The following is a 27,982-nucleotide window of genomic DNA, read 5'->3' as shown; positions in this document are numbered from 1 at the left end:
AATGTGAGACAGGCGGATGTACTTAGGTCATACATACACAAGGATGATCCTTCGAAACAACGAGAGAGAGAGAGAGAGAGAGAGAGAGAGATGGAGATGGAGATCAACGGTCTCGTAGAGAGGATGAGCGATAACTTGGTGGCGTGCGCAGTTGCAGTCGTAGTCGGCGTGGGAGTGGTGGCTCTTTTTGCCTTGTCTCGTGCCGAGCATGTGAAGCGCATGCCGCCTCTTGTCTCCAGAGGATGGCCTCTCATCGGCCACACCTTGCACTTCATCGCTACCCACTCTGTCTTTGAGCTCCACCCCTTCATCAAGCATGGCATTCGCAGGTTGGTACACTTCTTCACATTCTTTCTGACATGACACACATGTGAGAAGGAGAGAGGTTAACACACACACACACACACACACACACACACACAGAGAGAGAGAGAGAGAGAGAGAGAGAGAGAGAGAGAGAGAGAGAGAGAGAGAGAGAGAGAGAGAGCGCAAGACGCGTTATTTTCTATTGAGAAGGGGTGCAATTATATACACGTGTGGGAGTGGTTACAAGGGTCACAGGAGGTTCATAGGATTCATGGGAATGCGTGCTGTTTGGCATCTCACTAGTGACAACGTGGATGATGACATGGATTATTTATCCAACATGGCCCCGTAAGACATGTTGTTATACAAGGGCATCCATGTGATATGGTTTCATGGTGAATGAGTAGCTACATGCTTTGGGTTTACACAATATGCTCATGCAAACCTGCATAATGCAGGAAGGGACTTCACCATGAAGAAGATCAGCAACACTGAATGATGCTTTGGTTGAGCTTTGAAGTATTGATGCTTTGGTCGAGCTTTGAAGTATTGATGCTTTGGTCAAGCTTGGAAGTACTTCGTCAGGTCCCTAGCATGAATGATTTCACGAGCTTGGACATTGCACATTCGCCCCCACAAGCGAAATGAAAGGATGAGATTATCATTGAGTGAATGAACCGCAAGGGAGCCAGGGTGGGGTTTCAGCATTCTTCCATGGTCGGTTGAGGCATCAGCTCAGAGTGTAAGATGGAGGTCATGCAGGGGGGGCCACCGGGATCAAAGGGGGTAGAAGGAAAAACTCTTGGCGAGGGAAAGTGATTTAAGGCTTTATCATTAAGCTGAGTATTGGTTTGAGGGAGAGGTTCACCTGGCAAGGTCTGAGTTAGTGTAGCCAATGGAAAGGGAGGTTGGTTAGGGGATACAGATGACTGAATGGCTCAAATGATTGAGTTTGTTGAAGGTAGCACAAAAGATGAGTGAGCATTTGCACGCTTGATGCGTCGGGGTGCTGCATTATGCGGGAGAGGCAGTTGGCAGCAAGGTACATGTCCGTGTGCTTGCGAGAGACAAGGTAGTGAACTTTACCAAGAATTGATGTTGTTTTGGCTGCTTAGGATGCAAGGTGATGAGTGGCGTTTGTTTTTGGATCGTCCCACGTGCGAGGATTGATGGCACTCGAAGGTTTCGAGTTGGAGCTACATTTATGAAAGCATCCTTTGCAGTAAGTGTAGAAGAGGGTGGGCCGGGAGGCGGTTCTCGTTGATGGAGGTGAGAGATTAGCTTGTTAAAGCGAAAGAAAGGTAGTTGCTTGGGCTGTAGCTTGTGCAGAGAAAGTAGCAGGCAAGCATGAAGGGGCCGTTGTTGTTGCAATTGTAGAGGACATTGATTGAAAAGCGGCAGGAGCAAGGGGGTATGCTTCAGAGATGGATTTAGTTGGCCCGACTCTTTTAGTCGGAAGCAGGGCAGCTGGAGAGTCAAACTGGGATCTAGGCCTCGGGCTAGAGGTGTCGGAGTTTCCAACCATGTGTGCATTGAGGGCCACTCGATAAGGTGATTCCAGAGTATGCTTTACATGGTGTGGGGGGGCTGTAGGGAGCCTGACTGAGTGGTTGGCATAGACCAAGGCGTTAATTGCAGCAGAGAGGGAACGATTAGCTGGGCGGGCAGCTCCAACAACACACCGATATGCTCGGGTGGATTGAACCATCTGATGGTCTTCACAAGCAGGGAAATGGTAGCCTGAGAGTGTAGGGCCTGCAACAAGACGCCATGTCTAGGCGCGGCGTGGATGGCTGGCTCGGTGGGCAACACTTGCAGTAACACATCGTGCCTGGGTGGAGTGAACTAGGGCGGGTCCTCGGCAACATGGACATCATTCCATGAGAGAGTTAGAGTAGTGGCATCATGGCTGGCTCGGTGGGCACTGGCAAGGTGGTGCACGCGAGCTGTCACAAATTGATGACGTGGCAGAGCAACCCGGACACACACACACCCAATTGATGACGCAGCTGACTGGCTGACAATACGGATCGTCGCAATTCACGTTGACTGGCTGACAGTACGGATCGCCGCAATCCACGCTGACTGGTTAACGTGGCAAGTGTATGGAATCCGGCGATTCGTGCTGACTTGCTAGTGTTGCAGTGCGTACGGAATTCCACGATTTTCGTTGGGTGCTTTTGGCAGCGCTAGCTTTTGGGAGTCATTGCTTTTAAAGTTTAATGCTTTTGGGGCTTTGCTTTTAGCAACCCTTGCTTGTAACCTTTATAATTAAACCCAAGGGGGGCTCACTCGGTAGAGCATCTGGACGTAGAGTCTGAGAGCGAGCACTTGCGAGCTATTGTAATGTGCTTAAAGATTAATATAAAAGAAATACTGAAAGGGGCGCTCGTCTTTGGGGCCAATATCTCTTGGCACGGAACTACGCCGGGCTGTGTGGACTCTCTCTCTCTTAATTTGTGAAGTGTTTTGAAGCAAATCTCTGTTGTGTTGCGGTAGAATCTTGACTTGGGGCGTCCAAGTTTGGTATCAGAGCACAACGAGTGCACAAAGCAGATGCTTCAGTTTGCTAAAGATCCCCAGTGTGCAAAATTTTTGACTCAGCAATCCATGGCTGAAGTGCATAGTCAGTGGCAGAAAGCCATCGAACCATCAATTAAATTGGCAATCAAGAAACCTTCTACTCCGAGGATGTTCATTGAACAAGAACTTCAAGAGGTGGTTCAGACCCAAATGAGTCAGCTTTTGGACTCGAAGAATCAATCAAGAAAGCAATTGAAGAAGTGCAAGAAGGGGACTGACTACCCTTGTTACTTGGGCCGTCAATCTTCTTTTGCATCTACAAGAAAGCAGAAGAAGCGTGTGTGTTTTGAAGGATTACCGAGTTCTTCCTCCTCTTCTTCTGACAATTCTTCTAGCTCTTCCGACTCGAGTGAGGAGGACAAAAAAGGCAAGAAGTGAAAGCAAAAAGCAAAACTTCGGAAAGAGCAAGAAAAAGGCAAAGAAACTCAGATTCCGACCAGTTTCGGATAGCTCTACGGAGGAGTCATCCTCTGACAGTTTGGACTCCGATGACCACATGTTTTACGCCCTTTCTCGAAGACAAGAGCAAGAAGACAAAGGAATTTAAAGGTGGACAGTCGACAAAATCTGAATCCTTTTTGGATTCCGAGACGCTCCTAGGGCTTTGGCCTTCAGCCAACAATTTGACATGGCCTTCTCTGGAGTGCAATACTCAGAGCACTCCAAGATCAAGAGGGCTGCATCTTTTCTAAAAGAAAATGCTCGAACATGGTGGTCCACTCTTCTTCTGAGGAAAGAAGCTCCAGTCAAGTGGTTGAAGTTCAAACGGCTCTTTATTTCTTCTTGGCTGACTCGGGAGTACGAGCGGGATGTAAGAACCGCTTGGAACCATCTTCGGATGACCAAGGGAGACTCTTTGGACGCTTATTGCGAGAGGTTTTGAGATTCTTTTCTACCAACCTCTTCATTTAAGGTGGTCACCTTTAAGAAACAGATTGAGCGGTTTTGCTGTGGACTCCCTATAGAGATCCGAGATTACTGCCTGGAACAAAAGTCGGACTCTATTCAAGAATTAATGGGTCTTGGAAATGGGGTTTCTCGATACATTCAGGGAATTTGACTTACCTCATTGATGAAATCTTGACTCAAAGGACTAGACAGACCTCCAACAATGAAAGTAGAAAGAAAAAGAGTCTCCTAGGAAAAGGATATACGACCCCGACTGACTCTTAGAGAAAGGGGTAACTATCTCAAAGAGGTGAAGTGTTTTGGTTGCAGGGAACAAGGGCACATCTCTGCAAAGTGCCCTACAAAGGCAAAGCAAGGACAGGTTGAAGACAGGCCGGAGAGTTCTAGAGCAACAGAGGAACGTGGCAGAAAAGGCAAGATGAAAGCAGGATTGGTACCAGATTGCATGGGAATCAACCCAAGTCAGATAGATGAAAGTACAGAACTTTGCCGAGCTTGGGGCAAAGTGAAAGATCAAGAAGCCCTTATCTTTTTCGATAGAGGAGCCAAGGCCAACTTCATTTCACCTGAATTGGCAGCACGGCTCGAGATTACACCCGATAGGATGGGGCCACCAGCAGAGGCAGTTCTAGTGGCGCCCGGACGGGATATAACCATCATGCCTGTCATTGGCAAACTTCATTTGCATTGTTAGGGGTATTTAGGGCACGGGGACTTTTACATCATGCCTTGGAAGGGTGTGAAATCCTCCTAGGAGTCCCTTGGTACCATAAGAACAACGCCGTGGTCGACTATCGGGCAAAGAAAGCGACTTTGACAAATGAAAAGGGCAGAAAAATTTGTACTAGATATAAAACCGAAGGGCGAGTCCGTCCCTATTGTATCGGCTTTGGCCATTTCCAAAAGTAATGAAATCCAGTCTCTTGTTTATTCGATCTATTTGAAAGAGTTGAATGATGAACACAGAACGAACATGTCTGAACTAGACAAAGAACGCCAAGATTTTCTCCACACTCATGCCGATCGTTTCTCTGAAGGCTTGCCAGGCGAGTTACCCCCATCTGGTCCTAAGGATCATACTATTGCTATGATTCTTGGAAGCACACCACTGAACTGCCACCTTATCATGTTGGCCGAGCCCAAAATGAAGAAATCATGAACCAAGTAAAAGACCTTCTTGAAAAGGGTCTTATCCAGTCGAGTACTTCACCCTACTGCTTTCCGGTTTGAGATTTGGAATGAATTTTTCTGTGATTGATTTAATTTGAATGTGATGTGAACGTTCAGTGACTGTCGTCTTTGTGCAAGTGCTGGATTTGTGTCGTCTAGTGCGTCGATACTTAGAGTCAGTGTCTACTGAATTGGTCTATGGCTATGTCTGACTTTGCAGGTGTAATCAAGGGCGATTACAATTCTTTCAAGAGGGGGGTATGCCACAAACCTATGACGTGGCGGTACTGCCCGGACACACAGCAATGACGTGGCAGCATGCTGACGTAGCAGGCATGTACATATGATGACGTGGCTGTCGTACGGAACCCTTGCAAAAAGCGCCGACATTCTGACGTGGCAGACTGTACGGACAATCCTAGATTTTGCGTTGACAATAGTACGGAAATTCCGCAATTGGCGCTGCTGGCTTTTTGGGGCAGCTTTTTGACCAAATGCTTTTGCGAAAATTTGCTTTGGAGTTTAGAAGCTTTTGGGCTCTGCTTTTGGGCATCCCTTGTAAGAATAAAAAGGACCCAAGGGCCTCACTCTTGAGAGCATCTGGACGTAGAGTCTGAGAGCAGAGGTCCCTCGAGAGTTGTCCTTTGCAACGATTAATGAAAAATAATTACCGAAAGGTGCACCAGATTTTGGGGCCAATACCTCTGGGCCGTGTCAACTCTCTCTCTCTCTCTATTAAAGTTCAGTGATTATGAAGTTTCTGTTCGTGTGTTGCTATTGATTTCTTGCTTGGAGTGTCCAAGCTTGTTACGGCAGTGTGAGTAGCAGTCGCAGTTGTGTGTACCTTGGGGTCTATCCATTGGGCATGTCAGAACTATGCCCGACCACCCTTGGTTACTGGTATGAGCAGTTGTTATCAACATGGAGAGCCTCTCTCTCTCTCTCACACACACACACACACACACACACACACACACACACACACACACATTCCGATATGTGTTGTCTCTTTCTACCTTAGTGATCTCTCTTCTCCACAGGTGCCTTGTTCATGTGTGAGGCATTGCAGGTGTTCTAGATTATAGTTGAGGTGTCCACCGGATCACGATCCAGTTCTTGTCTTCATTGCATCTTCCGCTGCCATGTTTGACAACTCTTTCTTATCGTCTTATGTAGGCGATTGCGATTTTTCACCTTGCTTGTTTGTCTTAAAGATGTGAAATATGGCAAACATAGAGCACATTATGTAGTTTTATGAATGGCAATACATGTATTGTAGCCAAGGGACAAAGCTCATTATTCTCACTTAGTTAGCTGTATATATTTGATGTCTTTATCCAAATGATATCCTCGCAATTACTGGACAATTCCTATTTCTGTAAGATAGGTAGTTTTGTAGCATATATGTTTTGCATTGTCAATGAATAAGATTAATTCTACTTTTTGATGCGAAATCTTATTTGTAGATATGGAAAAGTTTTTCAAGCTAGCTTATTTGGAAAGAGAACAATAGTGTCAGCAGACACAGAGTTGACAAAGTTGATAATACAAGGAGAAGGGAAGACTTTTAGAAGTGCATGGCCAGATTCACTAATAAGGATTCTTGGACAAGAATCATTAATTGTGACAAGTGGGGAAGAGCATCGCCACTCCCGAGCACTTTTGGTTGCTTATATGGGTTCTAACCGATCCAAACTTTCCTCTTTTCTCCCTCATATTGAAGCTGCTACCTTGGAAATTATGTCAAACTGGAAATCTGGCTCCATAATCTCCTTTAAGGATGAGGCAAAGCATGTAAGTGCTCGGTTTTTTTCTCTCTCTTCAAGTCATAAATTTTAATATATTTCTCTATCAAAATGTATGTAATTTTTTGAACATGAAACGACATAGATTCTCTGCATCTTTGGGTTTTGTTAAAATTTCAAGCTTTGCCATGAGCTACTCATCATTCATGATAGTACGAAAATAGTTCCACAAGTACCTATCTATCTCTTTCTTGTCGATAGACATTGTGTGGGTTGAGGTTGTATACAATTTATGAGTTCACATGACATCATTTGCAAACCTTTCCATAGAGTGAATAATACTAGTAAAATAGTAGTAAGAATAATACCAATCATCATAATGATTTTTCTGAATCTATTAACTTCGGTGGCTACACATTGTGTGCGTACATTTTTATTGCAAGAGCTCAAATTATTCGTTTTCCTCCATCTTCTCTTGATGTAAGATCTAAGAAGCTGCGCTTGTAAGGAATAGCATCATAAGCATCCTCTTCTTGTCATTATGACACCTTTTTGGAGCTTTTTCGTGCCCCTCTTGCAAACTCCCATTGAGGAGATCTGTTCTGCAAACAAGTAGGAGATAGTATGCAAGATTGTGCTCTAGTCTTGTGGCTGGTTTGGGCTTGAAAGGAGTGTTTCTAGAGCACTTGCACGCAAGAGTTGAACAATAGAATTTTCCATAATCCAGTATTTGACTTGCCAAGAGTGTGGTCTTGAGAGATTCACTACTGATAATTAATGGACGTCACTCATCAAAAGCCCCTTTTTTTTGTATGTGCCTTTTCTCCCCTCCAAGACCTCTCTCCCTTACATGTTACCATGCGATAACTGTTAGTGAATCCTTAAGGATTATAGTCATCTTTTGTCCTAAAATGCTTGTAAAGTATGGTTTGGTTGTGTTTTGCAAAAGTGGTTCTTTTGTTCAGCTTGTTACAAGTAGTCTTTGTGTGATGATGATGCACCGATGTTCTTGAGTACTCTAATTATATTGTATTATCCTATAATAGTTCAAACAATTTAGTAGGTACTGTATTCTAGGGACTCTAAATTTTATAGAGATATATGTGGCTTACAGAGTTGAATAGCTGCCCTTGCAACTAGGATATTGTCACAATACATGAATCATCAATACAACACGTTGCGAATGTTGCCCTAACATTGAAAGGACAAAGCAACTAAGAAAATACATGCTCCATTGAGCCATTTTGCACTCTATTTTTGTACATTGTCGTGAATACAACAAAAAGCCAGCTCCTAATGCCTGATCTCATTTGTTGAATGAGCAAAATTTTCTTCCTTAGCAAGGTTTGCCTGCTTGTAATGCATAAATGGGTACACCTTGTGGGCGGACAATTATGTAAAAGCAGTCTAGTAACTCCCAATAGGTACAGTCTCATCAAAAGTATCACAAGATGGAAAACAATAGGCCAAAGAATAGTCCCCAGTCCGTTCCTTGGCTTCCCTATACTATTTGGTGAAGTGTGTCTTAGCATACAATCGTGCCACTTAAAGTTTCAAAATGAAAAGTCTTGCCTAAATTTGAGAAAAGTAGTGTAAACATGATAAAAGTTGGTTTATAATTTTAATTGTTTTCCTTATTAAAATTATAGCGAATGGTCGGGAAAATGACTTCTCCTGAACACTATTTCCCTATCATTAATAATAAAGGTGATGCCATTGTTACAACAATGTTATTTAGGTAGAGTTTGGTAATCTTAGCTTTTGGGCAAAAGTGTAGTGGACATGCAGCTCTTGGTAGCTTGTTGCTTCATCTTTCACATCAAGGAACAAAGCCTTTTACGTTCTTGTTTCTCAATAAGGACTCTGTACTTGACACAGGTGCTTTCTTCTATGTGCACATTTAGCAATTGCAAGTCCTTGTGCTGCAATCATGCATCAAAGCCAAAATGTTATGGCCATTGTGATGCTGCTCATCCACGCGCTCCCCTAGCCAGAGGTATGCCAAGGTGGAGGTGTGAGGTATGCCAAGGTGGAGGTTCACACCTCCCGTCATGACCTCGATCCATCACGTCGGCCAACATAACCATAATAGAGTGCATTTTTTACCTTATGGGAGAAGCAAGGCTTCACTCTTCAGCTATGACTGCACCTTTGCCACATTTTACGATCCTCTTACAATCATCCGTTGCCCTCTCATTAGCTAATAGAGTAAAGCATCACCTATGGATTGTGTCGAGGCCCATTTTTGCTTCTCCTGTGGATTGCGCACTAAGGCCCATACTGATGCTTGCTTGTTGCCAAATGTCCCAGTTGTTGTCGATGAAGCTGTCCCTACAGCCCAGGCAGTTTTTGTTTGAATATTTTTCCCTTGTCCCGGCTTTGGTGTGTGTGTGTGTGGTGTGGGTGAGTGGGAGTTTGAATTGTGTCTATGCCGCTTGTTATCTAGTGTCTGTACTTTTGAGGCTTGCTTTTAGAGGGGTGCATGGGTGGGTGCATGAAGCTTGTCTTTATAGTATGGCTTTGCTTTCCATTTGATTTTCGGTTAATCTGTAGTTCTTTCTCTTCTTGTTTTTTCTATTTTTTGTTTTTGTTTTCTTTGTTGTTGTGTGATGGGGTGTTGGGGTATGCTTGGGTTGGAGCTCTTCTCTCTCTGGGAGGCTTTTGGTTGATGGACAACCTCTTGGGCCTCGGAGTTTTCTATATTGTCTTCTTGGAGGACTACAGGAGCCACCTTCATCAAATGAACTGTCTTTTGTAGCTGTCAAGGCCTCCTTGGCAATGAATGCTTGTTTAATGCTTGATGGTTCATCCTCTTGATTCTCTTGAATAGATTTCCTAGTGATGGTAGTTGCTTCGTATCTATCATCTTCGACACCAACTATTGTCTCTGTTTGGTGCCTCCTCATCTCCATGGTTGGAGATGGTACTAGCTGGTGGGCTTTCACCCAACAATGAGCAATTGCCGTTTGGAACAAGTTCCTTTCTTGTTGATATTGGTGGTGGATTTTGGGTTGTCTTGGGATTTTGGAGTATAATCGTTGTACTTTTGGTGGAAAGCCCATCTTTTTTCTATAGATGACTAGTGCACTTTTTACTCTAGTTAGAAAAGACTTCTCCCCTTGGCCATTTCAGTTCGTCTAATCTTTCAATTTTTGCTCTTGTGGTTTGTCAGATCATGCCATCGAGCCTGCTTTGTATTTTAGTCATGTACTTATCCTCAAGATTGGCACCATTTAGGTGTTTTGAGGGGTTTTTAAAGTTCACACACACACACACGCGCGCGCACGTAGTGCAATATTGTGCTTATACATACATATATATATATATATATATATATATATATATATATATATATATATATATATATATATATATATATATATATATATAAATGTAAAGCAACAAGAATATGATGAAGGTCATGACATGATCTATCTTTTGAAAATAGTGGATTATACGTGCCCGAGAGAGAGAGAATGGAAGAGTCATGGTAGAGGTTCCAAGAGAGGTCTTGCTGTGTGGCAAGAATTTCAGTCCCCCTATTGAATCCTATACTTATCTCTCTCCTCTTGGCTTCCTCCTCTAGTGCCTGCCTTTACTTCTAGCTTCTAACTTTGCTAGTGACGTGCCTCTTTGAAATTGGTTCTTGATGAATGTGTTGGGCCCCTACTTGAGTTCTAGTAAATCTTCCATTGTCTTCCGGCTGCCATCCCCTTTAAGGCCAAAGAGTTTTATCGTAGTTTGTTCTGACACATTCAAGAGGAGGGATTTATTGCTTAACCACAATATATGGCTGCATGTCTCTCTCATGATATGAGTTACCATTGGGAAAATTCACACTTCTTCTCACAAGCTAAGAACAAAGATAGACAAATGGGAAATATGCCGTCACAAGACATGATATGTGAGCTTCATGGCTATGGGCACAAGACAAAGGAGCACTACACATGTAGATGCATAGTTTACTGTTATATGTAGGGAAGGTATTGTTGCCTCTTCAAGACCCTTATATCATGTCATGGTGTCTAAAGGCCAACATTCCTTGGACTATACCTTTTATAGATACGACTTAGATAAGAGAACAATCTAGTTAAAAATTCCAATACAAAGCAAAATGTCACAATTGCTTCACAGATCAAGCTCTGAAGACAATCCCAAGTGTTACGATATATGTGGTAGTGATGTGTCTGAACACTTTTAGGACCGTCGGGGCACTTTTTTCCTCACTAGGAGGTTTTTTCCCTTGTGCATTGTATATACGCCTATCGCTCTAGGACTATCTTATCTTTCTATTTGTGCACTAAGCAATACACTTTGTTGTGTGCCTTGAGCTTGTCCAAGTTGTGCGTGCATCCTTGCAACCCTAATTCCAACAATGGATCTTTTATTAAAAGGGTTTCATTTTTAATGGTCACATGAATAATTAATGTAAATTTCTATTTCTTAAAATTTTAAAATTGACTAAAACATTATAAAAAGTAAAATCAGGATCCCTCTAGCTGCCTCCATGTTGTAGGAGAAAGCCCCTAGCTTGTAAACTCACCCAAGCTTGCTACTTCACTCAGGTAAGGTCTTGAATGCCACCTACAACTTCTATGTTGCCCATTAGGTCAAGTTGTAGGGCTTCTAGGACTTGTAGTTGATTCCCTACTGATATCTTTTATCCACTCTAGCCAATAGGATTGTATGTTTTTCAATCCTTAAAAATAACAAAAGATATGTAGAAATTATAAGGCTCCATTAAAGCTTCAATCTATGTTTCAAGGGTTTAAATTTGTTCGATCTCAACGCAAAAATTCTCTTGTGTGAAGGAATTCTTAACTTAAGATTTATAAAATATCACAATTTATTTAGTTTTGAATCTCCTTGAGCCATTTGTAATAAAAGAGTGCTAACTTTTAGTGGATAAGAAGGTAGATACCTTACAAGATTTTTAACTTAAAAATTGAGATGGCCTCATTTCAATAATAGGTTGGGATAGTCCTTGAAGAGTGCCGTTTCCTCCTCCAAATAGCATCTCCAATGGGATAGTCCTTTGATGAATGGAGTTGTTCTTAGATAGATTTGTTCACAATCTTCCTCTCTCGAGTTTCCAAGATAGAATCGGGCTGAAGCTAAAGTATATCTTGGGTAGGTAAGATAATTTGTTCATCATCATGGATATGATATGGGTTAAGCACATATTGTTTAAGCAAGCTAATGTGAAACACATCATAAACTTTGAGGTGAAACGAAAGCTTTAGCTTGTAGGCTTCACTTATGATCTTAATGATTTCATAAGGCCCACAATAGTGGTAGCTAAGTTTTCTGTATTTCCCCAGGGATAAATTACTTTTCTTGGGCTTCACTCTAAAGAAAACTTTGCCACCATCCCCATGAAAATCCTGTCAGATCTATTTAGGTCTGTATACTTCATTTGATGATCTTGAGGTGCTTGAATATCTCTTTGAATAGCTTTGGTATGAGCCTCCACGTCTTCTAATATTTGTTTTGATACTTCTATCCTTACAGGAGGGTCTGAAAAGTTTAAAGATGATACATACTCTTGTCTGTAGAAAACATTGAAAGGTGTCATTCTGATACTCGTGTGAGTAGAGGAGTTGTAGGCATATTCTACAAAGAGTAGATATCGAATCCATTTATGAGGCTTTCAATTATAAGAGGCTCGAAGGATATCTTCAATTACTTGGTTAACCCTTTTTGTTTGGCCATTGGTTTGATGATGATAAGCAATGCTAAAGCATAGTTGAGTTTCAATGGCTTAAAACAATTGGTCTCCAAAATTTTGAAGTAAATTTGCTATCACAATCCTTATAATCCTTAGGGTAAAACATGAAGTTGAAAAACTTCTTTCATGAGAAGACAACTAATGTAACAAACTTGGACACCCCAAGTCTAGATTCCGTCGCGACACGAGAGAGAATCACTTAAAATACTTCACAACTTTAAAATCACAGTTCAATTTGGTCGACACCGCCCGTCGGTGTAGTTCCATGCTCAGAGAGATTGGCCCCAAAGATTTGCGTCCCTTTCGGTATTTCTTTTATATTAATCGTTGAGCAAAGTACAACTCCTGCAGGGTCCTCTGCTCTCAGACTCTGCGTCCAGATGCTTTGAGAAGTGAGGCCCTTTGGGCTCTTTTATTCTTACAAGGGATGCCAAAAGCAAAGCCCCAAAAGCAATTAAACTCAAAAGCAAATAGTCCCTAAAGCAATTTGTTCCAAAAGCAACTGATCCCAAAAATCTGCCAAGAAAAAAAAGCATCAGCACAATCTACGGAAATCCGTACAATAGCCACATCAACGTGTCAACGTGATATGTGGAGATTCGCACTGCTGCCGTACAGTTTCTGCCACGTTAGCACCTGTCCATATTGCCACGCCAACACAACTGCTCGTACAGGTTCTGCCTGTGGGTGGTCATGCCACATCACCATTATGTGATATATCCTCCCCGTGAAAGAATTGTAATTGCCCTCGATTATGCCTGCAAAACAGACAGAGGCCATAAACTGTCTTAGTAGACACTGACTGTTAGTACCGACGCACTACACACGACACATCTAGCACATGTACAAAGACGACAGTAATATCACTACACATGACATCATAGGACATCACATGACAATCAATTACAGAAACATTCATTCCAAATCTCAGACAATGACTGCCAGCAACGTATTTAGTAACCACATCTAGAACCATTCTGGACCTGATTGATGTTGGGTTAACTAATCCCATATTGCGATCATGTCTATAGAGATTTTTCGGCTCAAGCACTATCGTGTGCAAGTAGTCATTCGCCTCAAGCATTGTCGTGTGCGAGAATCATTTTCGGGGATCCCAATTTATCACTAAGTTCATACTGAATAGAGTGGTCCAATCATTCATTCCATTGAATCAGTCGTGATTCATTATTCGTTAGCTGGTTCATTCAAGAGCTGTCATTGCTCCATCTCATTCTTAATTCTGCTCTTTTTCGAGAATTAACAGATCCTTTCGTAAAACATTAGTTTTATTCAAAATTTAAAATCATCTTCCAAAAAGTTTTGTTTCATAAATTCATAAAGCAAAATAATGCTAATTCAAAAATCTGTTCTGGAACGAGTATCGCCTCGTCCTGCTGTTCTTTCAATCTGCCAGTCATCCTGATTCTTATGCCCTTTTGGGGCATCGTGCAGCGATATGTTCTTGTTCTCCACATTCAAAACACTTTCTTGCTTTGAAATATTCATCTCTTCGGTCTTCTGTGAGAGAAGGTCGTTCATCTCTTCGTCGATTGTTTCTGGTATGACTTGTTGAAGGTTCATCTTATGGGAAAGTCAATTTACCTGAATGTATAGCAAATCCCTGCTTCGCATGTCCCATCAATTGTTGTATAGACTCGAACTTCCTTTCGAGACCACTGTAACAAACTTGGACACCCCAAGGTCGGGGTCGTGACATGCTGACATGGCGGCCGTACGGATCGCCGCAATTTCCGTTGACATGTTGACGTGGAAGTGTACGGATTTTTGAAAATTACGCAGGCTGAATTTTTATGGCAGCTTTTGGTACAATTGCTTTTGGAGATTATAAGCTTTTAACTTTAAAGATTTTGGGGCTCTGCTTTTGGGCATCCCTTGTACTTATAAATAAGCAGGCAAGGCTTCACTTCTCAGAGCATCTGGACGCAGAGTCTGAGAGTGAGCACCTACCTGCTCTCTTGTACTTTGAACACAGATTAATACAAAAAGAAATACCGAAAAGGGTGCCAGTCTTTGGGGCTAATACCTCTTGGCACGGAACTACGCCAAGCCGTGTCGACCTTATTGTGAATTGCTCTGATACCACTGTAACAAACTTGGACACCCCAAGTCTGGGGTTGGGACCTGAAGATACCTCAAATAACAATTTCCAAGAGTGCCTTGTCTGCAATTTGATAGGACCAGTATGCTTTGAGAAAAGCACACGCCTGATGCTTTGATACCACTGTAACAAACTTGGACACCCCAAGTCTAGATTCTGTCGCGACACGAAAGAGAATCACTTAAAATACTTCACAACTTTAAAATCACAGTTCAATTTGGTCGACACGGCCCGACGTAGTTCCGTGCCCAAAGAGATTGGCCCCGAGGAATGGCGCCCCTTTCGGTATTTCTTTTATATTAATCTTTAAGCAAAGTACAACTCTCGCAGGGTCCTCCGCTCTCAGACTTCGCGTCCAGATGCTCTCAGAAGTGAGGCCCTTTGGGCTCTTTTATTCTTACAAGGGATGCCAAAAGCAGAGCCCCAAAAGCAATTAAACTCAAAAGCAAATAGTCCCTAAAGCAATTTGTTCCAAAAGCAACTGATCCCAAAAATCTGTCCAGCAAAAAAAAACATAAGTGCAATTTGTGAAAATCCGTACAACAACCACGTCAGCATGGGAGCGCGCTATGCGGAGATCCGTACTGCTGCCGTACAGTTTCTGCCACGTCAACACCTGTTCGTAGTGCCATGTCAGCACATCTCCTCGTACAATTTCTACCCGCAGGTGGTCATGCCACGTCACCATTTTGTGACAACTAATATCTAAAGCAATGAAATTAGTCTTGACTGGTGAAAGATGCGCCACTTTAGTGAGCATGTCGACTATTACCATAATTGAATCATAGCCAGCTTGAACAATGGGAAGTGCAATAATAAAATCCATGCTAATGAATTTCTACTGCATTTGAGGAATATCCAAGGGATATAGTTTTCCTAATATCTTTAGTCTTCAACCTTAAGCCTTTGACATGAAGGAAATTGCTTGACATAACAAAATATGTTACCTTTTTGTTTTTGCTAACTAATACCTTTTGCAAATAGTATTGAGGGTTTTTGCATAGCCTAGGTGTTCTGAAGTTGGGTTATTAAGTGCTTCATACAAGAGAGCATTCCGTAAGGTAGTATCCTTAGGTATGCATAAACGATCCCTATAGTAAAGTCATCCATTTTCAAGTATAATGTAGAGGATTGGATACATTCTCGCTACATAGGTTTGTAATAAGCTTATGATATTATGAATCCTTAACATTAGTATCTATGACCTTGTCTAGAATAGGAGTGTTGGCCATTGAAATAGTCCCCAAAAAATCTTTGCTACTTAAGGCATCTACTATAATATTATTCTTACCTAGTTTGAATTTGATTCAAAGTCATACTCTTGTAGCAATTCTATCCATCTTTGTGTCGCATTTGAGGTTAGGCATGGTGAAGATCCACTTTAAGCTCTTCTGATCAATTATCAATTGGAATTTTCGACCAAGGATGTAATGTCTTTAAAGTTTGAGAGTATGTATGACTACAAGCAATTCCAAGTCATGAGTGGCATGTTAATCTCATGTATCCTGAGCGTTTGAGGAGTGTAAGCTACAGGTCTTCCCTCTTGCATCAAAACACCTCCTAAGGCAAGATTACTGGCATATGTCACTATCTCAAACTCTCAGGTGAAGTTCGAAAGTTTGAGAAAAGGGCTTGAAATCAGAAACTCCTTGAGTTGCTTAAAACAAGCTTCAAGCTCATCTTGCCAATGAATTTTGGAATTTTTCTCTAGTAGATCAGTCAATGGTGCCATTTTGAGAGCATAGACCTTTACAAAAGTACCATCTTGTAATTCCTAGGAATGCTCTAAGTTTGCTTGTGAAGTAGGTTGTGACTATTTCACAATATCTTTGATTTCCTCAGGGTCAATTGATATCCCTTCAAGTGAAATGACAAAGCTTACATAAGTGACTTTAAGAGTGAAAAATGTACACTTCGTTTTGCAAAGAGCTTGTGCCGACGTAGGATCTTTAATGATTTTCAAAGATGATCTTCATGCTCTTCTTTACATTTGGATTAGAATACAAAGACAAAGTCGTCCAAGAATTCTCTAAAAATATATTGTATCATGCAATTAAGAGTTGTAGGAGGATTACTAAGATAAAAAGCCATGATTGTGAATTCATAGTGTCCATAGCGAGTGTTAAAGGCGGTTTTGGGGATGTCAATCTCCTGAATTCGATTTGATGATAGCCTGAGCAAAGGTCAATCTTTGTGAGCATCTTTGCTCCATGTGGTCAATCAAGCATCTCATTTATACAAGGAATATAATACTTATTCCTCATTGTGAGACATGATTTCCTTCCCATTTGCTAGTTCTACCCTCATTTTGCTTACCAAATGTTGCTTAAGCCTTAATTTACTTAAGCATCTCGACAACAAAAATGAATCAGTACTGCCACAATCAATGAGAAGCTCAAATGATTCACCTTCGTGATTTGCGGGTGCTTGAATGACAACATATTGTTGACGTGCTACAAGGTTGTTGATAGGGGCATGTAGAGTTGATCATCTTCTTGCTCTTCTCCCAAGGTATGTTTCCCTATGGTAACATGAGCTCTTCTAGTAGCCCTTCCACCACCTCGTCCTTGTCCCCCATTTCTTCCTCCACGGTTGACAGGTTGTCCTTGTTCTCTTTCTTGAACATGTGTATTTGTAGCTAAAGCTTGCTTAGGACAAGTGTTTCTTAAATATCTTGGCTCATTGTATTCAAAACATCGGAGATCAAAATTTTGAGTTCCAATTGATTGAGCTACAACTACAGGCTGAGGTCAATATGCTAGGTTGGCTAGCCTTTGATTCCGGATCAAGGGTCTTGCTCTCCTAACAACATTTCTTGAATTTTCATTTTCCCCCTTTGAGAGCGAGCCACTTCTTTAGCTGAGGGTTTGAATCTTAGAAGAGCATCTTGTAGATTGGTTGGCCTCATTGCTTCAAGCGAGTGTTCAAAGGAGCATTTGGACCTTGGGAACAACAGGTTACTTGTTGTTTTGCAGACATTTGAGGATAGTGCCTAAGGGTTTACATATTTTGAGTAGTACTTCTTTAAAGTAAGGTGACCCTGGCGTAGGTTGAAGAATTCGTTTATCTTAAGGGACTCATGAGAAGGTGGGAAATAACATTTCTTTACAACAACCTTAATGTCTTTCCAAGTTTGGGTGCCTTAGGCCACACTGTTGCCCTTGCAATGTTGATTCCACCAAAGCTTAGCATCATCGGTAACATGGAACATGCCTATCATAGCTTTATTTTTAGTGGAAGTGCCAACAGTAATAAAGTAATCATCCATCCTTTAGCTATACTTTGGCATCACATTCAATTTGAGCTCCTTCCCCTTTGAAAGAGGGCGGTTGAACTTGCTTAAGAAAAAGTTTCTTCTCTTGAATAGATGTATAGATCACATCCTATAGAGCACGGATAACTTAATCTTATATACTTAGCTAATTTTTCAACTTAAGACAAAATAGGCAAATAACATCAAAAACAGGAGAGCTCAATGTATTGATTTTTATTCATATGCACAATTTGTTTACACGAGTTGCCAAAAAGACAATATGCCATGATCAAATACACAAGGAACATATGCCATGATCCCTATACATTGAGTCTATAAAATAGTAGGGGTTTTGCTATAGGATCAAGGAATAAAACATCTAATGATTTTAAAAATTTGGGAGATACACACATAGTTCTAATTCTACCATTGGGAATGACTAGTGATTTGATCATAAAATTGTTAGGTCTGAGAGCCTTCTTTTCCTTTAGTTGTGATAGTTGCCAATAAAGAAGTAGACTTCTTTGTCTTCAACTATGATACTTGCGTTAGTTCTTTTGGTACCAATAAAGAAGTAGACTTCTTTGTCTTCAACTATGATACTTGCGTTAGTACTTTTGGTACCAATAAAGAAGTAGACTTCTTTGTCTTCAACTATGATAGTTGCGATAGTTCTTTTGGTGCCATAAAGAAGTAGACCTCAAGGACTTTCAGTTCTTTAGCTTAACGAAGCTTCAAGTCGTTAGCCATGCATCCTAGTTGATCCAATGCAATAGATGCCGCTAGACACTATCCAATCAATCTTCCACCCTCTTCGAATCCTTGAGACAAGTGGTACACACAACTTATTAAGAATCTTTATCACCGTCTTTCAAAAAACATATTTTGCTGAGCGATAAGAAGCCTCATACACGATGGCATCAGAATAGAAATGTCGTGTCAATCCTAGTTGTAGAAAGATGTGCATCTTTTTCTCCCTAAGGGAGGAGGTGTGGTGTGTATGTCTCACCTAGCATATCTGACCACCTAGTGTAGGAGGATACTTGTTGTGGTCTTCATAGAAACCCATCTTTGCATATAATCATCTTGTCGGGCACTCTACAAGGCAAACTCATTTGGCTCATTCTTGCTTTCACCTTGTATACATCACAATATGTGTGTGTGTGTGTGTGTGTGTGTTTGTGCGTGCCCTTGTATACATCACAATATGTGTGTGTGTGTGTGTGTGTGTGTGTGTGCACATATGTGTGTGTGTGCGTGTGTAAAAAGTATAAAGCAATTATTCTAGAATGTTCAAGTTTTTCTTCACATAGTTAGTATAGAGCATTAACTACCGTTTTTGTTATTTTTAATGTGCAGTTTACCTTCTCTGTACTTTGCAAAATTATGATAAGTCTAGGTAAAAAGGAGGTTGCACAAACTCATACGCTCTTTGAGACATATGATGATTCAATATTGTCAATACCCTTGAATTTTCCAGGAACACGCTACAATAAGGGCCTAAAGGTAAGTATTAACTTTGAAAACTTATGTGCCTTTGAGCATGTGTCTCCCTTGTGTGTGTGTGTGTGTGTGTGTGTGTGTGTGTGTGTGTAGGGAATGCTTTGTTACTCTACCAATCTACTAGGAAAAAATACAACCAAAGCCTCCCATTGCAAAGGGGGGGGAGAGAGAGAGAGAGAGAGAGAGAGAGAGAGAGAGAGAGAGAGAGAGAATCAAGCAAAATAAAGCCTCTATGAAGAGATGTGAATACATTGTAGTGTATAAGGGGAGAATGTGGGCAAGAATTGCAGACCAGCCAAGGTGGGAATACAACTTTATAAAGGGGTACAACTTTTTATAGAATAACTAGAAAATTACATCCTGATATGTGCTGCCATCACAGGCAAATAACACATTAGTTAATCCATGTGGAAAGCATGTGTCAAAAGATATAACTACTTGTTATTGTTGTTGATGATCTTTTAAAAATTCATAACAATCACTCGAGAGGGAGGCTCCATTGGTGGGTAGTGGTCGTTACGGTACTCCTTTTTTTGTGTGTACGTTAGTGTATGAATTTGGTTACCACCCTTATATAGTAGAATTCCTACTCCATTGACTTTTTGAATAACAGTTCTTTAGGCGCCATAACCTCTATGTATGCTTCTTGGGGAATGGTGTGGCTCCATACACTAATAGTAAATATATTGTTTATTAACCATGCATTGGTGGCAATGTCTTCTTTTAGATTAAAGGATAGTATAGACTTATAGATTTGTGTCGACCAAGTCCCTTCAATGCAATCATTTGTTATCTGTCTAAAAGAGATGGACTATAAGGGCGCGAGCCCAAAGGTAGTTAAGATGTTTTTAAAAGTGAGTAATGAGTCCCCATTCCTCATTATGAAGGATGTCCTCATAGCATTTTTAAATGTCTATATATATGAATCTCTTAGCAAGGTGAGGGAGATTGAGAATGCAATCATATACAGAATCCACCAACATTGGATGGTAAGGTTATGGCAGAGTAGAGCTTTTCTATATAATCTCATAGCCCTAGTTTTTAGTTGAGGGATGCATGCTTTTTGTAAAGACCCTAGATAGGTCATTTGTTGTTATTTATCTTGATGACGTTATTCCACACCCTAGATAGTGCGTTGTTAATATTGAAGGGTTGGGATGGAATATGGTTCAACCCATAGTTCAAAATGCCTTGCGGATATGATGGAGATGATTTGAGATTATGTGTGACCACATGGCCAAACATCTGGTCCTTGAATATGCATCATTCCAACAAGGGTTCACATACCAAATACAAATAAAATGGGAATCATGCTTCTTACACTTTGGGACCAAAAAAACTTTGGATCACAAAATCCTTATATTTGTGTCTAGAGACAATTGGCATAGTTTTGACTCCAAGAAATTTTATTATTAATAAAGAAATAAAACTTTCATTGTTTGATAAGACTAAACAATCCTTCAAAAGCTACTATGTTTGTACTCTCGTTTGACCTCCAAATGTGATGATTCTTTCCTTTAGTGAAGTTTGAGGGTGAACACAACTACTTTTTTTAGGGTGAAGTTTGAGGGTGAACACAACTACTTTTTTTAAAAGTCTAGGATATTTATTCCATATTCTAAACATCAAACAGGACGAGATGAGAATTGAGAGAAATTACTCTTCTTCCAATAAGGAGGCCTTGTAATCTTTATTACTTGTTTTCTTGGTATTTCTTTCAAGAGGGGATCATCTTATGTAGGCCATTGTGACTAGGTATTTGAAACTTTTTTGTATGAACAAAACAAGTATTGAATCCATTTTCTAATGCCTACTACTTTGTTTATGGGAGTTATATGTGTCCATAACATGTAGATTAGTGTGGTGTGTTTGTTCTCTCTTTTCTTCAAAATATAAATACCTTGTCAGATGATTACCTCATGAAAAAGGACATTATGAAACACGCAACTTGAAAAAAACACTTAAATGTGGCCCTGTTTGGAAAACTAGCTTGATATCAATGAAATATGTGTGCATTTCCTTCACAACTTGTGTATTGAAGATTCCAAATCGTGCACACGTCAATGATATTAATCAATAATTAGTGTAAGAACTAGCAAAGTATAAAAAAATTACAAAAAATCACCAATAAAACTTCCAAGACTTTCACCAAATTAACAAAAACTTGGTGTAATTTCTTTCCAAAGTATTAGCATTAACATGAAGCATCATTACACAGCCAAAATTGCACCCAACCTTGACAGTCTTTTACTGGTTCTAGCTTCAAGAGTATGCCCCAAAATTGGTATGGTTAGTGCTTGAATTAATTAAATTATAGACTCAAACTTGCACTACTTACTTTCATTAGTCACTTCAATTAAGCATTCACATGTGAATAATCAAATGCACATACTAATTTTTATGCATGTGCACGTGCATAAGTGTGTGCGTGCGCACATGTGCAATTTGGAATAACCAACATTGACTAGTTTTGTACTTGATATAAGAATAAAGGGATATTTTACTTTGTGTCTATGTGTGGCTTGTCTCTCTTTCCCCTTCAATGATGTGTTGGTGTTTGTAGTGCTCTCTTGTGCCCTTTATGTAATTTTTGCATTATTCTAGTTTTTCTACTTGAAAACATGTCCAAATGTAAGTCTACTTAATGGACATATTTAACAAACTATTTGGCAACAATATAAGTATTATTGAGACTACATAAGTAAACACATGACTAAAAAAGTTTTGAGGATATAAATATTGGAGGTATATTGGTGAAAAGAAGAATATGACTTTCAATGCCCCCTCTCTAAGTTTAGTAACATTACCTAAAATTATGTTATCCTTTTAATTATCCAATGAGCAATAAAAGAGTGACAAGGTTTTGATTAAAAGCTACAAATTACATGCAAGCTTTCTTATGAGGAAAAAGAAATCTGGTGTTTTAGAAACATAGTGAAATGATTAATTTACACTTACATCATAAGACTATTTGGTGGTCCATATGGGATATATTACATCTATTTGGTTCAACCACTCAATTCAAACCTTGGCATAGTCAATGTTTGTTTTGTTCACATTTTACAATTATATTTGTTACTAATATTTATGTGAGGACTCACTATGTTTTGTAAGTATTTTTTGATAAAAATAAAAGAGAAAGGTTTTCCAATTTCATCTGATATATGTTCTTGTGTGTGCTCTTTTAGTTGTGTTACATTTGTAATCATATCTGAGAGAGAGAGAGAGAGAGAGAGAGAGAGAGAGAGAGAGAGAGAGAGAGAGTTTTCTTTGTTCTCCATCCCTTCCTCTACCTTATATCTTTGCCTTGTGACCCCAATATTTTTCATGCCCATTGTACAAAATTAGAGGAGACAAACAGATATGGATAGAGATAATGTGTGACCATGAAAATTTGAATTATTGAAACTTTCTATTTCTCAAAGTAGATAAAATAAACGATTTTGGTTTTCAAAGTAGAATTCATGCATCTTAACAAATAATCAAAACACATCAGCAGATGGCTCTTATGCATGCATAAAGCACTACACATGCATTACACACTTAATGTTGATTTACTCATCAATGCTTTTTGCTTGATTTTTTGAAAATAATCCAAGTAACCATATGTTGCTAGCCTTTCAACATAGTATGTTCCAATGCTACCATGTATTAGTTCATGCTAGAGGAAATTCTAGAAATGTAACTACTATGGGAAGATGGCAAAATCTTCCTCTCTAAAGTCAATGACAGGCCTTTTGGGATCATCTTGTGCGGGATCATCTTATGTTTTGGTGGAAAGTCATATTTGTGATTAAGAATCTCTTTTGCAGGAAATAATTTTCAAAGAAGAGAAAGTATCTCCTTATTCTTGTGAATGTATGTAAGTTTGCAAAGGAGCACGGATTTGGGTTCACACATGTACAAAAACTTTAGAAATTTTGAATAACAACTTTTCTAAAGTTATAAACCATACAAGCAATGGATCTTCACTTGGAAATTATTGCTTCACTGCCTAACTACTTAAACCTATATTTGGAGTACAATGTTTGATTAGACCTGGCTTAAATGTAAAAATAAGTGTCTCTTCAAAAGATACAAGGGTTGCCAAGAAACGCTTAGCTTAGCTAGATATAACTTAGGATTATAGTAGGTATTCAAGAAAATTTTAAAACTTTTGGTTAATTGATTAATAAGCTAGAATCTTGGGGCAAGAATATCCTGCTCTCACTATGATGGCTTCTGATGTAAGCATTGAATTGGATTGTCTCAGCTTCAAAAATCACATTGTTTTGTAGAAAAAGAAAGCTCTTGTATTATTTTCTAAGCATATAATTGATAATTATAATGAGGTGGCTTTTATATATCCAATGGTATCTTTAGTGGTTTGGCTAAAAGTATCACACCATCTCTCAATCTAGATACCGTCAATTGGAAATTCAAGTTGTCGGTTATGTGTGTGTAGATTTAGCAGCACTATGTTAATGGGCGCACAACTTTTTGGTGCCATTACATCATAATCAAAGGTCTAAGGTAGAGGAGCGCTTTTAATTTAGAGAAGAGGCAAAATTTAGTTTGATTCTAGTTGTTTTTGCTCCCAAAAATGATTGAGCTTAGCTCCAATATTTTGCTAGTTTTCTCAATTTGGCACTAATTTCATACTAATTGCATGCTAACATAACAATAGCACATGTATTTTGAAATATTTATCACTATTTTTGTGATAATATAATAGTAATCTTAATAATCTTCGTGTTTGCTTTTGCTTCTAATTTTCTCAAGAGATGCAAACGTGTGGCTTTAAAATGGGCTTTTTTGTTAATCTCTTGTTTGTTTTTATAGCTTTGTGGGTTTTCTAGAGGAATAAGTAGAGATTAACATTTGCGGCTATACATGTATGTGTGTCTGCACGTACGTACACACTCATGTGCAGTGCTTGCACATACACCAGTAGTGTAGAGATTTTCCCCCCCATGCATTCAATGGTGCATGGAAGAAATTGTTTAATTTCATTAGGGTTAATTTGGCTATTGGATGCTTCAAGTGATACAAGGCTAGTGGATATTTTCCCTCATTGTGGCTGCTTGATGTTTTGGACTTGTACCACTCATTTTCTGGAAAATCCATTGGCATGTCACTATGTTTTCAAAATTTTGATAGGAATTTTATGTGCATAATGATTGGAGTAGAGGAGAAGTTTCTTAAGGGCATAAAATAGGCAAAGTCCTCAACTGGATTGTTATGTGTGATTATTGATTCACAACAATGTTCATTTCTTATCAAAATATATGGGTGTGCATTTAGGTTTAGTGCAAAAATGCCGAAGTGTTGATGTGTGCACACACACACACACACACATACACATATACTATGTATATATAGGTGTGTGTGTATATATATACCTATATACAACTAAGTTTTTGGTTTAAAATAAGTCAATTTTGGCATGTACGACTAATTTAGGTGTCACCTTACAGCCGAAGTCAATCAAACACAATGTGTGAATCTTAATATAAGTTGTTCTTAATGAAAATGAAGCTTGTGCCAACCATATCAGATTTGACAAATTAAATGTGTTGTATTACTGAAAGCTTTTCTAAATTGTAGGCGCGCTCTAAGCTTGTGGCTATCATTCAAGAGATCATCAATAAAAGGAGGAACCAGACTAAATGTGACCATGAAAATAAGGACCTGCTCGATTATCTCCTCTCTAATGCTCAAGAATACTCTGATACCAAACTTCAAGATTTTATCTTAACAGCTCTTTTTGCAGGGCATAGTACAAGTGCCATAGTACTTGCGTGCATAGTCAAACTTTTACATGACACACCCAAAGCTTTGCAAGAAATCATGGTATACTAATTTTATCATTTTGCATTAAACAAAACTCTATAGATTAAGCATATTATTATTTGCTAGCAATGACATAGCCTAGCATGATAATATAATGAGAAGCCATCAACAAAAATATTTTAAGAGTTTTCAAACTTGTTTTAATTGGAGAAACTTTCAATACAAAAATATTGATATTTTCACTTATATTTTCTTATACATGGAAGTAAAAACATTCAGATTGCATTAGGTTAGAGGCTCCAACATTGAACCAATGCTCTAGAGAGAGAGAGAGAGAGAGAGAGAGAGAGAGAGAGAGAGAGAGAGAGAGAGAGAGAGAGAGAGAGAGCCTATTTGGGTGCATTAACAGTTACAAAGGGCACACACACTCAAGCCCTGTTTATGCATATAAGATTCTATAAACAAACAAGGTTTGGTATTATGAGCATTCTAAAATTATCTATGTATGCATTATCTCACTTTTATCTCAAATTATCTTTAGTGTAAAGCCATGCAACTATGTGGTTGTGTTAAATAGTTATGCCCTAATGTACATTTTCTCCATGTTACCAAAAGTAAGTTCAAATTAAATCATGTGTTATTTGCACACAAATTTCACATAAATCAATGCAAACCTCCACAACTTTCTACAATATAGAAAAGCTTCAAGTCATGAAGCGTACAATAGGTACGTGTCATGAGAGTTTGCTTCATGACTTGAATGATTTATATTCTATGAAAATTCTTTTCAGATTTGCATTTCTTTATGCAATTTTTAAGTGCAAATACACATGATTTAACTTGCATCTAAGTTTGTAAACATATGGAATACATTTAGCATGACTATAACCACAATCCCATGGTTGTGCATGTTTGTACAATACAATCTTGTGAGATAATAATGTTATGATGCATATACACATGATTTTAGAATGCTATAGCTATAACATTATACAATGTTTCGTTTAAGGGTTTGAGTAAAGAGGTTTGAGTACTATGCAAGCCAAGACCAAAACGTTGCAGCTTTTGCTATCGTAACAAGTTCTATAATTGCTATGCCTGCCTAGTTTTTTGTTTGCTCAACTAAAATTGAAGAATCCTCTCAAATATCCCCGTTAAGAAAGAGAGAGTGCACACTTTTATGTCTTTAGTTTTCCAGCCTCCCTTTGTAAAATATGCAGTGATTGCAAGGCTATATGATGAGCATGTAAGGATATTTACAACCAATCAATAGGTTTGCTTTCAGCAAGAAAATAAATCAACAGTGGTTTTTGAATTTTAGTTTGCCCAAAAGGGGAAATCAATGCCTTGCCCTTACGGTAGGCAAAAACTCTAAGTTCATGTGTGTGCACATTGTCATACTCTTCACTCTATAATGTCATGTGCAATATGGAATTATATATTTGGTTATGCCAAATCTACATGCATATACATTGCGTATGGCAGCATAACCTGAAGTAAATTTTTTTTACTACAGTGTTAACACTTACAATTCAAAGTTCGGCTTAAATTTAGAAATTTTTGAGGTTGATTTCAATCACCCACTTTCAAATTTGGATGCAGGAAGAGCACGAGAAAATTCAAAAAACAAAAACACAAGGTGAAGATTTGGACATGAATGATTACATGAAGATGAGTTTCACTCAAAATGTATGCCCCAATCTACCTAGCATCATGCATACTTCATCCAATTGATAAATTTTGATTTTCAAGGTTGAGAAAATGACTTTTGTTGCTAGGTAATCAATGAGACACTAAGATTGGTGAATTTAAGCTTGGGCCTTTTTAAAGTTGCACTTGAAGATGTAGAGCTTAAAGGTTTGTCTTCTTTTGCAAAAAACTTTAATGCTTATCTTGCTATTTATCACCACTCACTTTTTTGATGATTTTCTTATAAATAGGCCACTTCATTCCAAAAGGTTGCATTGTCTTTGTAAGTCAAATAGCAGTGCATTTTGACTCTGACGTGTATCCGAATCCTGAACGCTTTGATCCATCACGATGGAAAAATGTGAGACAATTCTCTTCTTGAAATTCATTGTTCAATTCTCTTTCTCCTATTTAGAAAGCTATGGTGGTAGCCACGTTCGAAATTAGAAATATCAATTTAAATTTTCTTTTGGATTATTTATATTTGTAAAATAGTGAATACTTATGTACAGATCAAATCATCACCATTTGTCCCTTTTGGTGGAGGCATTAGGCTTTGCCCTGGTGCAGAGTTGGCAAGGCTAGAAATTTCAATTTTCTTACACTACTTCCTTACTCATTACAGGTAACACACCTAAGGTCCATGTTTGCTAATTACACTAAGACTCAAGCCTACCATTGCTTAAATTAATGAAACAATTGGGAACCATATAGAAAGTGGTTCAAATTTCTTGTGTGAGGACATATTTTAATGAAGTTTTAGGGTGTTATAAGCTTTAGGAGATCTAGTTGTAATGAAGAGAAACTACCATGAGGACTGGGTTATAACCATGGGACTAAAAGTTATATTGGTTCCCTAGAGATCGCCTAAAAGAAGTTATCCAAGATAAGCATGGGACTAAAGGCTACACTAGTTATAATGGCTAGCTAGGTTATAACCATGTCTATAAAAGTTATAATGGTTAAGTAGAGATTAAAACTACTCAATAATTCATGGACAATAATTTTACTTCTGATTACCTATATAATCTCGCTATGTTTTGGAACAAAAGTTTTTATGACCAAGGCTTGACTACTTTGACATCATGTGCAGGTGGACTATAGAAGTTGAAAACATACAAATGCTTCATACTCCATTCCCGACTATCACCAAAAACTTACCGATAAGAGTTGTGCGTAGAAAACTATAATAGTGTGATATATAG

The 27,982-nt window shown here is 39.1% G+C and overlaps 1 protein-coding gene across 1 annotated transcript; it reads left to right on the top strand.

The window, feature by feature from the left end:
• Positions 1 to 5: 5 nt before the first annotated feature.
• LOC147428558 (steroid (22S)-hydroxylase-like) lies at positions 6 to 27,982 on the top strand. Its single transcript, XM_086496677.1, has 9 exons — positions 6 to 329; positions 6,435 to 6,762; positions 19,173 to 19,319; positions 24,903 to 25,148; positions 26,691 to 26,777; positions 26,867 to 26,945; positions 27,029 to 27,138; positions 27,290 to 27,402; positions 27,871 to 27,982. The coding sequence occupies exons 1-9, from the start codon at positions 91 to 93 to the stop codon at positions 27,965 to 27,967; spliced, it is 1,446 nt and encodes a 481-aa protein (XP_086352803.1). The 5' UTR covers positions 6 to 90; the 3' UTR covers positions 27,968 to 27,982.

This window comes from Adiantum capillus-veneris, chromosome 23 (assembly GCF_014529385.1).
Source record: "Adiantum capillus-veneris isolate H3 chromosome 23, ASM1452938v2, whole genome shotgun sequence".
Taxonomy (NCBI): Eukaryota; Viridiplantae; Streptophyta; class Polypodiopsida; order Polypodiales; family Pteridaceae; genus Adiantum; species Adiantum capillus-veneris.
This window is presented reverse-complemented; position numbering and strand designations above follow the sequence as displayed.